General features: G+C 44.7%; 2 protein-coding genes across 6 annotated transcripts in view; both read left to right on the top strand.

Annotated features, from left to right (window-relative positions):
- Positions 1-1,178: 1,178 nt before the first annotated feature.
- UTP3 (UTP3 small subunit processome component) lies at positions 1,179-2,808 on the top strand. The gene has a single exon (XM_039539291.1). It carries the CDS (start codon positions 1,294-1,296, stop codon positions 2,740-2,742), a length of 1,449 nt encoding a protein of 482 aa, XP_039395225.1. The 5' UTR covers positions 1,179-1,293; the 3' UTR covers positions 2,743-2,808.
- A 10,204-nt stretch (positions 2,809-13,012) lies between these two features.
- RUFY3 (RUN and FYVE domain containing 3) overlaps positions 13,013-15,316 on the top strand; it is a 78,949-nt gene continuing 76,645 nt past the window's right edge. Inside the window, exon 1 of one of the 5 annotated variants that reach the window (XM_039539544.1) lies at positions 13,013-13,375. In XM_039539544.1, the coding sequence (XP_039395478.1) occupies positions 13,048-13,375 (328 nt within the window). In that variant the 5' untranslated portion in view covers positions 13,013-13,047. Of the gene's footprint in view, positions 13,376-14,243; positions 14,331-15,316 lie in introns of those variants that run through there. The other 4 variants (XM_039539543.1, XM_039539540.1, XM_039539539.1 and 1 more) reach the window with 4 other exon arrangements.

Genomic DNA, 15,316 nt, shown 5'->3' with positions numbered 1-15,316 from the left:
GTTTTCCTCATTGATTGAGCCAGCCTGACCAAATCTGGAAATACACAAACTCTGTTTCTAGTATGAGATCTTTGTTATTAATTATACTTAGGACTCCTACTAGGTCTGTAGCTCTCAAAGCACTACACAAAGGTGTGCAAGTGTTATCTTTATTTTACAGCTGTGGCTAGCTAGAGCAATGGAGAGATTTATCCCACATCACACATTGGGGCAGGGCTGGGAATAGAGTCCAGGCCTCCGGGTTCCCAGGCCTGCCCCCTATCCACTGAACCAGCTTCTCTCCTCTTCTTTTGCTGTTGCATTTTGTTAGCAAGCTCCACACGGACTAAGAAGTGGGGGGGAAGGTGATAAACGGCTGTGGCCTTTTCAAATCTTCCGCATTCAAAAGGCGTCTTCACAGGCAACAACAGTGCGTCTTCCCACGGAGTTAGCACAGTCCCTTTGGCTTAACGCTATTGAAAGCGGCACCACGTGGCACTTCCCTTTAGCTGAGCTGGCTACAGCCTGGGCCAGGCTGAGGGGCGCCCTTGGGGCCGTGACACCTTGTGCTGCTGGAGTCACAGGAACCACTGGGGCTTGGGGGGGCGGCAGGGGGGGGCGGTACGAGCCGCTCTGGGGCGCCGAGTGCCCGTCGGGGCCAGGCCCGTCTCCCGGGAGTAAAGGCACCAGACTGCCGTCCGCGGGCGGGCTCATGGCAGAAGGGCGCTAGGCCCTGTAGGAGAACGCGGGGCAGCCGGAAGTAGGGAAGGAGATCGCTGCGGCACCACACTAGCGGCCGGAAGAGAGGAACAGCATCACTAAGGCACGCGCTGCGTTACCGGAAGTGGCCGGAAGAAGGCGAGTGGTGACGACGGTAATCGCTTTGGCTCAGGGCCGGCAGTCGGAAGTGGGGAAGGGAATGGCGGTAGCGCACGCTGGGCCGGAGCCGGAAGTGGGGAGGCGAATGGCGGTGGCGCACGCTGGGCCGGAGCCGGAAGTGGGGAGGAGAATGGCGGTGGCGCACGCTGGGCCGGGGCCGGAAGTGGGGAGGCGAATGGCGGTGGCGCACGCTGGGCCGGAGCCGGAAGTGGGGAAGGGAATGGCGGTAGCGCACGCTGGGCCGGAGCCGGAAGTGGGGAGGAGAATGGCGGTGGCGCACGCTGGGCCGGAGCCGGAAGTGGGGAGCAGAATGGCGGTGGCGCACGCTGGGCCGGAGCCGGAAGTGGGGAGCAGAATGGCGGTGGCACACGCTCTCCGGTGCCGGAAGTGAGGAGGAGACGCGCCGGGACCGCACACACGCGGGCTGCACGCAGCATGGGTAGGCCGCGCCGGGCCGCCCCGCGCCGGAGGCTGCCGAAGGCGGAGGAGGATGCCGGGGAGGAACCCGCCGGGCCTGAGCCGGGCCCGCTGGCCTCGCAGCGCTTCACGGACGAGGTGGACGATTTCCACGAGGCGCAGTTCGAGGCGGTGATGGGGGCGCTGGGGAGCGAGGAGGAGGCGGAGGAGGAGGAGAGCGAGGAGGAGGTGCTGGGCCTGCAGCTGCCGTCGGAGAGCGAGGAGGAGGATGGGGATGAAGATTATGATGATGATGGGGACCTGTCTATGCACAGTGACCTGGAGGAGCCAGTCAGGGGCTCCGGCCTCCCCCACGAGCTCTCCTGGGGGCAGCGCAAGCAGGTCTATTATCAGACAGACTACGGGGCCGCTGCCGGCTCGAAGAACAAGCAGAGTCGCGAGGAGGCCGAGGCCGAGGAGCTGGAGGAGGAACAGGAGGCTCAGGCCATCCAGAAGCGTCTGGCGCAGGCCTTGGGCGAAGACGACTACGGGCTGGACCTGGTGCAGGCGTACGCTGATGAGCAGCGCAGCACCCAGCTGCTGGAGACCGGGCCGAAGATCGCCAAGGATTTGAAGACGCTTTCCAGAAAAGAGCAACTGAAGCTGCTGAAGCAAGAGTCACCCGAGCTGCTGCAGCTGATTCAGGACTTTGAAGCCAAGTTAACTGAGCTCAAGGATGAACTGGATCCACTCATGCACATGGTCCGGAATGGGATCATCCCGAAGGGAAAAGGTAGCCGTTACCTGCAGACCAAATATCATCTCTATTTGAATTATTGCACCAATATCAGCTTCTATTTGGTTCTGAAATCAAAGAGGATTCCAGTTCAGGGCCACCCTGTTATTGAAAGACTGGTTGCTTACAGAAATTTAATCAATGACTTGGGGATTGTGGATGAAAAGTTATCATCGGAAGTCCAATGGCTCCTTAATGAGCTCCACAATACTGAGAGAAATGATGTAGGAGGAAAGAAGAAACCCACAATGCTGCTTCAGAGAACTGTTAATAAAAATAAACCAAAATCTGTTCCTAAGATTTCTACTGTTGAGGCTGCTGCTAAGGAACCAAGAGATGATTCAGACTTAGATGAAGAGGCTGCCTTGAAATTTTACAGGGAGATGGAGGAGAAGATGAAACTCAAGAGGAAGAGAAGAGAAGATCAGAATGCTCTGGAAGAGGAAATGGTTCTCGAAGAAGATCCAAATAAAAAGAGAGGTATAACATATCAGATTGCCAAGAATAAAGGTCTTACACCCAAGAGGAAGAAGATTGATCGTAACCCAAGAGTCAAGCATCGTGAGAAATTCAGGCGTGCCAAGATTCGTAGAAAGGGCCAGGTTCGTGAGGTTCGAAAAGAAGAGCAAAGATATGGTGGTGAACTGTCTGGCATTCGTGCTGGAGTTAAGAAAAGCATAAAGCTTAAATGATTCCCTCTGCGATTTGTGGACCTGAAGATAGTGGATGTGAACACAATAAATCATTTCTAAATAGAACATTGTGGGTTTTTAAATACTTATTAATGTAGAAAGTATGTGTGTGTATATATTTTAACAGAATGGACAACCAGCCCTTTAATTGTACACCTCTCTAAAAATAACCCTGAACACTCCTGTGTACCGGAGCTATTCCCTGCATTACTGTGTCTTACTGTAACTTTCCCTGTATGGTGTAATTCTCTGAGAAGCAGAAAAGGCTGTGAAGGAAGGGAGTGAAATACAGACAACAGGGTGGGAATCAGGTTGGGTAGGACTTTACAGAGGGTGCCAAAGGATTTGGCAATTGGGAAAAGACTTGGCAGCATCTGCAAAAAGATTCTATGTGGAGAGGGAGTAAAATGTGTGCAGCTACCATTGGTAATAAGGTAATAATTGGAGATATATCAATTGCCTAGAACTGGAAGGGACCTTGAAAGGTCATTGAGTCCAGCCCCCTGCCTTCACTAGCAGGGCCAATTTTTTTTTGCCTCAGATCCCTAAGTGGCCTCCTCAAGGATTGAGCTCACAACCCTGGGTTTAGCAGGCCAATGCTCAAACCACTGAGCTATCCCTGCCACTTCCTTTACTTAATTTGTTGCCTGTTTCTCTGGTCCAGTAACTCTGATAAGCAGTACAATTAGGTGCCTGCTATGGTAGTTCCTCTAATGGCTGCTATACTTTGCTCCCACCTTTCCTGTGGTTCTTTGGAAAATTGTAGATGAGATAAGAATTAGATAATCTAATTATACAAGGGAATGCATCACTAAAAGGAAAAAAAAACCTTAGGTCTAGTAAGCAATAATTAGCAATTCAGTAGAAAGCTGCGACCTTCACAAGCTTATGTATTTTCTATATTTAGTGGGCCAATTATTTAGTGGTTAAACATTTAACCCATTGAAAGAACAGGAGTACTTGTGGCACCTTAGAGACTAACAAATTTATTTGAGCCTAAGCTTTCGTGGGCTACGGCCCACTTCATCGGATGCATAGACAAAGAAAGCTTAGGCTCAAATAAATTTGTTAGTCTCTAAGGTGCCACAAGTACTCCTGCTCTTTCTGTGGATACAGATTAACCCGGCTGCTACTCTGAAACCAGTTTAACCCATTGTTACCTTATTTCTTTGGCCTGGGCTGTACTACCATTTTAGTAATTGGTTGTCAGCAATCTGTTGTTTGCATTGGTGCTGAGCACAGTTGAGGTATAAGCAGAGACCAGGGCAAATTGACCAGCACCAGTTCATTTAAAATCATTAACCTTTGCTATAACCCCTGCTCTGATTTGTCCTTGTCTGTACTTATAGCTAAATCATGCTTACAGCAACTTTCAAAGTCTCCTATTTTTCCCATGCATTCTAATGGAGAACTGCATTTCCTGTGTTTTAATCAGACTGAAAGTCCTTCTGGGAAGTTTCAATAAAATGACAGTATCATTCGAGAGACCACTCACAGTTCTGGTTGTGCTAAAATAGTGACAGGTGTTTACACGGTTGCATTTTCAAGAGAGATTTATAATTTGTACCACTGTGAGCCATATCCTGAGAGATGCTGAACATATACAAGTCCAGTTAACTTCTAGTTTTGGGTGCTCATATCTCAGGATGGCAAGTCTGGCTTGATTTTTGACCCAGGTTAGCAGTGTATGAAAGTCATTATCTATCCAGTGGTTTATGTGAAATTGGTGGATTAGTGGACATATGTCCACATTACAAAATCGCTATTGTAATTAGTAACCTTGTGACAATCTCCATGGGGAATCCAAGATTTGAAAGTGCATCATAACTAAATCAATATTCTGACTTTTAGGCTGTGACAGGTTAACAATAATCTAAATATATGAGCAGTCCATAAACGGTATATACAGCATCACTGAAATGTGTAGTTCCCTCTGGAATGTAGGGAGGCAACCAGCTGCTGTACAGCAATGATGCACAATGGTAACATGTCAGTGATGCAAATTTGTTTTGCACACTCATTGGCATAGTCTTTGGTTATGTAATAATACTGCAGAGATGACACTTTCTCTTAAATATGTATGTTTGAGTTCAGCTCAGTCTAATTGCTTTTTCCTAGAGGAACAAGTTCAGAAGTTATGTGCCACTTACTTCTAGTGACCAGTCTTGTTTCCCTCCAGAATAATGTACATAAGCTTTTGTGAAAGGAAAAAAAAAAAAACAGGTGGGAAAACAAACCTAGCAGAAATATAGTCAGACTGGAACGTATGAAAGGAGATTGATTTCAGCTTGTGTACTAATCACGTAAATTACTGCAGAAATTGGAGCTATGCAGTGTGATTCTAAAGACAATTTATCTCAATATGTGGATACACAGGGACAGATCCTTGGTAAATCCATATAACTTCATTGCCTTCAGTGGTGCTGCACCTGTTTACACCTACGAATGGTTTGGCTGATGATTAAATGCAGTACAGGAATACATGTTTACACCATACAAATACCATATAGCAGCATTCTGAATAGAACCAGTAATTAATTTGACCTTGGTAACAAACTAGTATTTTTGTGTTTCAGTAGTGGGTGTGACAGAGAGAATTTGAGCTTGATCTGGCCACTGAGCAGTGGCACCTTAGAAGCAGGAAGAGAGCCAATGCAAACTACTCCACAGGGCCAGGGAACACTAGTGGCTGGCAGCAGTGGGGGCAATTTTCACACCTCCATCTTCTCTGTGAGATTGGGGTCCATGCCGCAGCAACATCTCAGAGAAAGGGAGGACTGCAGGTAGGTGTAGGAATGAAGCAAGGGATCCCTCAGGTCCTGGAATGATTATTTGTGACCCTATGCGTGTTTTCTGCTGGTACAATCCACACAAGCAGTTTACCAAATTTCCATTGAAAAGGGTCTTGTGACCAGATGTCCCAATTTTATAGGGATAGCCCTGATAATTGGGATTTTTTCTTATATAGGCTCCTATTACCTCCCACACCCGTCCTGATTTTTCACACTTGCTGTCTGGTTGCCCTATGTAAAAATCCCAAATATTAGTGGATTGGGGGTGCTGTTGAGCCAACAAGTTTCTTCAACTCTGGTTTTTATTATGAAAGATGCATTTATTACATGTTTTGTAGAATGGGATTTTCAGAGGTGCTCAGTGGCCTAACTGCTGCAGTTGAAATCACTGGAAATTTCACTGTTGGCCATTGACTTCAGTGGAAGAAGAAATGGGCCAAACAGTGCTTTTGAAAATCTCACCCTTGAAGGTATTCTGGCTCTGAACTATGCCCTCTGTAACATGGTGGTTGTACATTGTAAAACCTGCCTGTGTATGAATGGCAAATGCTTGGGCTGTACACTCAGTCCTTGTAGCGTCACTGCCAGTGGGATTGAATAAGACTAAGTTAGTGTCAACAGTGTAGCAATTTGAAGTCCTTTGCTCTTGTAGCAGACACAAAAATATGTCTTCCTTATTTAGTGTTGCTCATCTTAAGCCTTTTATGATGGGAACCCAGGTTTATCCTTAAATATGGAGGGAGTGTAGTTAGAGTGATCAGATGTCCTGATTTTATAGGGACAGTTCTGAGGCTTTTTTTCATATGGGCTCCTATTACTTCCCACCCCCTGTCCCGATTTTTCACATTTGCTATCTGGTCGCCCTAAGTGTAGTGCACCTTCATAACTTACCTTTATTTACTAAGTGTGTTGGGAGCATGATAAAGCAAAAAAAAATCATTGTGCATTTCACAGCTGGTATTGTTTCAGTACATTAGCTGCACTCCTGGAAAGACCTCAGTTATAGGTGACTTTTAGGATTTTTTTTAAATAGGCCTATGTCCTTTAGAGTGGAAAGAGTGGGGGTAGGGAATGAGGAAGGGAATATCAAAACCTCAGCCCAACTGGGTGATTATTACCAGTGTGTAAAAAAATTTGAAAACGAAAATTGATCTTATTACTCAGATGGCCACTAACTGAAATGCTCATTTCCTGTAAAGATGATTTTCATATTACCATTCAGGGTAGATTTGATTTAAATCAGTAATAGTCAGGAAGACTCGAGTTAATCATGGTTTTCTACATAAAAGTGCATTCTTGTTGGTTGTTATAACCTTAATTCATATTCTTCACAACTCAGAGATAGATGTAAGTTTCATTTTTAGAAGGTTCACACTATACATTTTTAATCAGTGATTTATTTTGAAAACTTTTCAGATTAGTTTTACAGCTATATCAGAAAATGAATGATTGTTTGGTTATTTCATTTACCAAAGGTAATTGAAGCAGATATTTATGAAGTCATTGGGAGGTGAACTACCTCCAATTCAACCAGTTAATCATTAATATCTGGAGGATTTTCTTGCCATGCTGTATTAGGAGGAGAATATCACCAGACAGACATTTACGTTGTTTTATTTAAGTAAAACAACAACGTTAAGCATTCTAGATTTTTTTTCTTAAACAGCAAACATATAATATTTTAACAAAACAAGCATATGTCCCTCGCTTCTCACATTTATCTTCAGACTTCTTCTCCTTGTCCAGATCTATTCCGCCCCCAACAATCTTCTGTTTATTGAACTTTTTTAAACTTTGCACTTTTAGAGAGAGGTAAGGGATTTACTCTGTGTACACAAATTTGCACAGGGACAATAGAGTTGAGATCTGTTATTTCTCACCTCTATATTTATTTATTTATTTAAAAACATTTTTGCTGTTAACCAGAATGTTTCCTCTGGAGACACAAATTCACAGTTTGAGAACTGAACGTAACAGTTTGAGAACTGCAAAACTAAGCATCTCTGATGGTATCTTCTAGATTGAGCACTGAGTCCCATTGGGTAGATAGAAAGATTAACCTAAATAATCTATACAGAAGCCTGTGGAACCCCATAAAATTGGGTCCCTAATCCATGAACTATTGGAACTCATTTACAAAACTTTTCTTAAACATTACATGACTATACTGTCTCATACTATAGAATTAAAATTTATAATCCCTATTCCATGATCAGATATCTTTGAGCTATAATGTATCTTAATTAAAACTATGTTTAGATAAAATGTTTTTTGAGGAAAACTATCATTAAATAAAAAAAATCATTGCTTTTTATCAACGCTGTTACCATTCATATCCTTAAAGGTGTAGAACATACACAGCTAACAAATTAATGTGCAAAATCTGAGGGCAAACAAAGTATGTAGAATGCTGTGTGATAATGTATAAAATTGATGGGCCTTTGACAACAAGCAGATTTATGGAAACTGATGATAATGCATTTCTCCCTTTTTCAATATCAAAAATGTCCTCGCCTCTAGAAATTGTAGACTTATAACTTAAGCCAACATTAATTTAGCATACTGACTTTAGCTTGTACCTTTAGTCTTTCAGGAAACGTTATACCACCCACGAAAGCTCATGCTACAAAACATCTGTTAGTCTATAAGGTGCCACAGGATTCTTTGCTGTTATACCACAGTCCAGACAGTAGATGGTGCACATAATCTTGTAGACTTGAAAGTAGTGCCAACCTGTTCAACCTGAAAATGAAATCTCTTGGGATCTTATTTACAGTTTGCTAATTCAGAGCCTAGACAGTCTTCATTTTTGAAAGATGAAATAATTTTTTAATAGGGGCTTTTAAATATATTGAATAAGGAAGGGCTACTGAACACTACAAAACAAGTAATGTAATTATGTCTCTAAGTGGAACTGAAAGACACTTCTAGCAGGTTACTGATAACACTGATGGTAAATTATTTTAAAGACCTCACAAGAGAGGATGTGTGTGTGTGACAGGTTCGGTCACAGAGGCCCCCTTGGGACTGTCCCCAATGTGCTGAAATTACCTCTGACTCAGGAAGGAAGCTTGGGAAGAAATTAGGGAATTGCTTTACAGTGACAAAGAGCGGCAGTGGGTTTATGGATAATGTTTTCCTTATTGTAACGAAGTTCCTTGTTCACAGAAAAAACTGACATGTCTAAATTACCATTGTTACATGACGTCGTACCTCTGCCACAAAGTACGTCCGCTTAGTGATTGGCCTGATGCACTGCTTAGGAAGGAGTTGGAGAGGCAGAGAAAAGATTGATCAAATGGCCATGCTAGAGCTATGAACACAGCATGGAACTTCGGTAAACGAATGGCAAATTTTGCAAAGCCCTTGCCTTACTGTCTACTCACCTCCTGTTCAGCAAACAAGATTTTTGGTGAGGGGATTCATTTGGGGGGGGCTTTAATATGTCTTCCCATCCAGCTGTAATTTCTATGAGTAAGATCGACCAGATCATTTGCAGGTTTTACTCATCCTTTATGTTCAGGAGTTATACACTTGAAGCTGCATGACTCACCAGAATTTTTCTTTTTAACCTTTTTACAAAAATATATATTTGAAAAACACAAAAGACCTGTAGATACCACCTTCTAGCAAGAGGGACAAGACACCAAAGATTCTGGTAACTTCAGCCACAAAGGAGACCAGCACCTATTGTGGTTGGCTTTATTTTTGTATATGTGGCCTTGGCTACTGAGCATACATTCCCCATTGCTGAGACAAAGCGAGCAAGAGAAATATACAGACAGGTCTACCTAGATAGAATTAAATCTTGTAAACATCCACACCCCTCACTCACAACAACCTGTCTACTCGCCTGGTAATTATTCTATAGGCATCCAGACAGCATCAGCATTTGGATGTGTGAACAGACAATACAATGGAGGGTAGAAACCCAACAGACCATTCTAAATCAAGTGTGTAGGGAAGTAAAAGTAAACCTGAAGCTGCCTAAAATGATACAAGTGCATTGCATCTTCTCTCCTTTCTATGGAACTTCTAATAGAAACAAAATATCAGGTACAGTCAGTGATGAGCTGCCAAAATATTAACAACAGGTTCCCTCCTCCTCACCCCACGAGAGGGTCGTGGCCGCTCCCCCGGGACGCCTGCCCCATCCAACCCCCATGTCCTTGACACCCCCCCAGGACTCCTGCCCCATCCAACCCCCCATGTTCCTTGACATCCCCCTGGGACCCGTGCCCCATCCACCCCCCTTCCCTGTCCCCTGACTGCCCCCTGCTGTCCCATCCAACCCCTCCTCTCATTCCTCTTATTCCTTTACTCTTCCTATCACTGACAAAACCCATTGAAAACTCTGCCATACTGGGGCAGCAAATAATTAGTGGAAGCACTAGAAAAAAATTAGTCTCCAGGAATGAGTTGTCTTGAGGTTGCCACTTTTGTCCTGTGGGAGAAAATAATACTACATTGCAAAATGACATGATGTTGCAACATGATGCAAAGAAAGATTGTAGACGGGATATTTTTCAGAACCTGTGAATTAGTCTGGCAAGATTAAAGAAAAATGAATGAAGTTGGTGAAACTTGGGAATCCTAAAATAGCACCAACATTTATTCCACCTCTAAAAATCTTAATAAAAACTCTTCATGCCCATCTTTTACAGCTAAAATTTTCTGATTAATATGTGAGCTAGTTATTTGTCTTAAATAATATAACTTTGCACTTCTGTCCAAGGATCTGAAAATGCCAAATAAAGAAAGCTTCACTACACTCCTGGAGTATATATAAATGGAGGAGTATATATAAACATTCCCATTTTGCAGCTAGGAAATTGAAGCACAAAGCAGACTTTCTTATAGTTGCATGAGGATGTCCATGACACAAATAGAATGTAGATCTTCCCATATAAGGTCTGATATAACAAGGTGCTGAGTGTTTTAAGCTCCCATGGAAGTCATTAGGAGTAGATGATACTCAGCACCTTGCAGGATTGAGCACTAGATTATCCTTTCCTCCTTATATATGTTAACCTTTGTTTTGGGAAGACACACTAGAGTACACATGAAATGACAATGTTTTCTTTTAGGTTGCTGTTCAGCCAGCAAGCAGTGTGTGTTAGGTGATGTCCTTTTAACAGGAAAAAGGAAAGGGAAGTTGGTATTAGCTTTTTTGTGAGGTGTTGGTACTGATTAAAATTTGGGCACTGGAGAGAGAAGAAAATAGGCACTGCAGAAAATCCTTTCTTGAGGAGAGAGGCATTTAACCTCTGCTTCAGTTTCTCCATTTGCAAAGTGGTGATGATAAAGTCTTCCCTACTTCAGAGAGGAAAACTGAAGATTTACTAATATTTGTAAAGCCCCTTGAAATCAACAGGTGCACAAGGAAAGGTTATTTATTGTTATCAACAGGTGCAGGGGCAAAGGAAAGTTTATTATTATTATTCCAAATAAAAGCTAGAGTTGATTGTTTGTTGCAGGCTATATAAATAGAATTTTGTTCTTAAAGTAGATTTATGTAAGTTGTGCAGAAAATCTGTTGTGCAGAATAGAGCCTAGATTGCCTCTGAACAGCAAGTCTCTTTTGTATTTGTTCTTGTGGAAAGGTATGATATGTGTCTTCTGTAAACATACAGGATCTGAATCAGCTGTATAGACTAACCAGTGAGGTTCAATTACACCTCTACCTCGATATAACACTGTCCTCGGAAGCCAAAAAATCTTACTGCGTTATATCAAACTTGCTTTGATCCACCGGAGTGCGCAGCCCTCCCCCCTCCAGCACTGCTTTACTGCGTTATATCGGGTCATGTTATATCGAGGTAGAGGTGTACTTTAGTCAGATGGCACAGTGTGTAAGCCATTGCACGCCAACTTCCATAAATCTACTTTAAGAACAAAATGCTATTTATGTAGCCTGCAACAAACTTATGAAATGCTGTAGAATAAAAGTTTTGTTTGGTGTGGATGTTTTGAAAAATAGAAAATACATCTTGTTAGATTATATTGGATGCTTCTCCTTCACAAACAATCCACAATTGTGACCTACAGCTGAAGACTTTTTTGTCTTGGAATTGCATGTTTGTATTACTCTCTGTTCTCATCTTATTTATACTAGGTACTGTTTGTCTAGTTAATTAAATGTGTAAAAAATCAACTCTAGCTTTTATTTGGAATAGAGAAATTGGAAATTCAAATAACTTAGGCAGAAGCTAAACCTGCCATGTCACTGAAGTTTTGGAAGTAATTCTTAATACTTATGTAGTATGATAGATGATACTTACAAAGGTAAAAACTTGGTCAACAATACCTCTTGCTATTAGTCCTTAAGAAAAAACAGTATTGGTAAATAATGTATGAGAAAAAATAACCTGAGGCCTAAATCTGCACATTACATTTACTCATTCCTCACAAAGGGGGAAAACTCCTCATGTGACAACCTGCACAAATAGCAGTTTAGTCCTCTGGTTTGAAAATAGAGGCAGTGCTAAAGTTGTCATGTTTATAGTTCTGTTGTAATTTGAATGTTTGATACTGTTTTAGGAAGGAAATTAGTATTTATAATGTGCTGGGAAAACAAAAAGTGCTATATAGGTGTATTGTATATAAGTATTAGTCAGTATTGTGTATCTGCCAAGAAAAATGGAGAAGCAAAGACAAAATAGCTATCAGACATGGCGTCATATACTACGATGAGGGCCATGTAAGCACATTAATATATTGACAGAGAGAAAGGTACAGCAAACGCCTGTAGTCATTTTACAAATATACATATTTAGGAGGAAAAACAGCATCTGATACATCCTGCTCTAGTAAACTAAATCAAAATAACTATGCTGGAAATCATATCTGAAATATGAATGGAGAGCTTAGACCTATAAAATAAGATCTTACTGTACACTTGTTAATTAATACTACTTAGTATGTGCAGTGCAACTTTGTTTAATAAAGCAACTTGGACAAATTGCCCTCTCCCACCCCAGACTTCCAGCATTAAATCACACAATGAAGAAGTTAAAGGCTAGGAAGGGAAAAATCCAGGCCAGTGAGAAACCTGGATCTTCGCAGCACCAAAGGGGGTGAGGGAGAGAAACTGGACACTAATGAGTGAGGGAGCAAGTGTGCCCAGGGGTCAGTGGGGCTGGGAGCCCCCCAGGAGAGACTTTCTAACGCTCTCGCCCCAGTGTGGGTGGAGTTCAGACAGCTGAATGTGCTGGGGAGCTGGGAAGGCGAACCCCCCCCCCCTTGGAGTTGAACCCCGCGGGGGCTGGGGTGCACAGAGGGGACTGGGGGGGGGCGGGTAATAGTTAACAGCCTGAGGCGCTGGGGTGGGTGTGTGGGGGAGTGAGGGGCCAACCCCTGAGCAGTGTGGGGGGTCTGTGAAGGCTGAATTAACCCCTGCAGGGGGGGGGGTAGCGTGGCTGAGGTGAGCTGGGGGCGGGTCCCTTGGGGCTGGCCGAGCCGAGTCTCCAGGCTGGCGGGCGGGGCCGGCCGTTCCGGGGCGGGGCCGGTGTCCATGGCGGAGGCGGACTCGCAGCCGCCGCTGCGCCCCCAGCTCGGTGGGGAAAGTTGCCCGGACGGAGCCGGCGCGGCGCGGCCCCCCGCCATGGAGCCGCGGGGTGGGCGCAGCCCCTCGGCCGGGGCGCTGGAGGCCGCGGACGGGGAAGCGGCAGCGGCGGAGGCGCCCCCCGAGTCTCCCCCCTATTTCCTGCTCTATCCGGGCCATCGAGGCGCCGGGCTGCCGCCGCAGAGCGTGTGGAGCCCCCCCGGCGGCGGCGCCGCCCTGCCCGTGCTGCTGCTGAGCTCCCCAGGGCCCGCGTCCGGGCAGGACAGAGCCGGCCCCCGTGAGTAGCCACCGCCTCCCCTCGCAGCCACCCCCGTCCTCACCCCGCACCCCGGGGGGCCTGGTGCCCTGCCCTCCCCCAGCATGGCCCCTCCACTGCCTAGGAGCCGCCCCAGCTCCCTTACACTTGCATCTGAAGAAGTGGTATTCACCCACGAAAGCTCATGCTGCAGAACGTCTGTTAGTCTATAAGGTGCCACAGGATTCTTTGTTGCTTTTACTGATCCCTTCTCGCCCCCAGCCCCAATTCACGGCCCCCGATTCTCTCCTCAAACTCCCCTGGACTTGAACTTGGGTCTTGAGGGTGGTCGCAGCTGCAGAACTTACTGGCTCTCTTTCAGCAAGGGGGGCCCCCATCCAGAATCCCCTTGGCCTGTGATCAACCCCTGGGGCCTGGGGATGTGAGTGTCAGAGAGCGAGGTCAGAGGCAGGGGGGGTTGGGGTTCCCGCTAAAACGGAAAACTAGTTTCATTGCCAAGGAAGGAGGTAACACAACTGGCCAAGGTAACTTATGTTAAGCTGCGCTCAGGTGGAAATGTTTGTACTTTGTTTCTGAAAATATATTGACTATAATATAGCATGGTGGGCTGACTACGGTACTTTGTAATCAGAAGAGGAGATAGCTGCACTTCCGTAAATTATTTTTGATTTATCACTTTGATTCATTCCATTCAAATTTGTATGAACCCTGGGCCTCAGTCATTTCTGGCAGGGAAGAGTTAGCAGTATCCAGAAAGTAATGACTGCATTGGATATGGGGAAATCACACCAAAACTTCTTTGAACTTGGTGGCCGAATCTTCAGAAGAGGGTGGCATATAGCGCTCCCTCCATCATATTACTGTCATCTCCCCAACAGGCAAGTGAAGTGTGTATATCTGAGCTGAGGGCAGGAGACAGGAGGACTGTGGTGCGGCCTCGAAAGTTGTGGAAGATACATTGGAAGGAGATGCTTCGGTATGCGTGCCTTCCTGAAGTGCTCATTCAGAAACTCAGCTACCACATTAAAAATAATCACAAGCCTCCCTCTCCACTTCACTTCACTCCACTCTGCTTGTTCTGGGGAAGGAGCTGTCAGTCATTTGAAGTTTAATTGAGTAGCTACACTGCCATGCTTGGAGTAGAGGATGGGTATGGGTTCTCAAGGATAGGCTGGCTTTGACTGCCCACCTCCTGCCACTGTGTCCTAAAGTAAATTGGTATTATATAGGGTGTTTTTCTCCACTTGACAAGGTTATGTAATTGTGTGGGGTTATTTTGCAGTCTGTTTGTGACAGGGGATAGGTTATTTGTGTATTTTAGCAAAGGCTGGTTAGATGGAAGTGTCTAACCTGCCCTATTGCAAGCATGCAGTGTTTACAAAGCAGAGTTTAGCATACTCCAACGTTTTCTTGTTAACATGTAGCATTTTATATAGTGCTTTTAGTCTTCAAAGTGTCTTGCAAACACTAATTTTTACAACACCCTTTTGAGTGGGTCTCTGTTGCGCAAATGGGGAAACTGAGGCAGGGAGCTTAATGGGTTTGCCCAAGCCTGAGGGAGTCAAAGCCAGTATAAGAACTCAAGAGTCCCTAGTTCATTACCCTCCTTTCTTCCTAGGTGTTGCTCTGCAATAGCTGTTGGTAATACAGAAGTCTTTGGAAGAAGCCTAGTAAAAAAACCCAAACACATTTTTTTTTTTTAATATATATATGGTGCACTGTGCTTCTCTACCTGCACGGTGATAGCTGCTTATGTGATAACCTGTGTCAGGAGTTGGATTCCTGCTTACTGACTGAGAGACTGCTATAGTGGGAAGTAAAGCAAAGAGGAAATATAAATTGTTCCCATGGTGCTGCTTGTCTGCTTCTCCTGAGTCAAACTTGCATGCAGGTCAGCATTCTTCATCCTCGCTCTCTCTCTGCATCACAGGCAGTAGAAACACTTGCTCATTCATTGTCTGG

This window comes from Mauremys reevesii, linkage group 5 (genome assembly GCF_016161935.1).
Source record: "Mauremys reevesii isolate NIE-2019 linkage group 5, ASM1616193v1, whole genome shotgun sequence".
In the NCBI taxonomy this organism is placed as follows: domain Eukaryota; kingdom Metazoa; phylum Chordata; order Testudines; family Geoemydidae; genus Mauremys; species Mauremys reevesii.
This window is presented reverse-complemented; position numbering and strand designations above follow the sequence as displayed.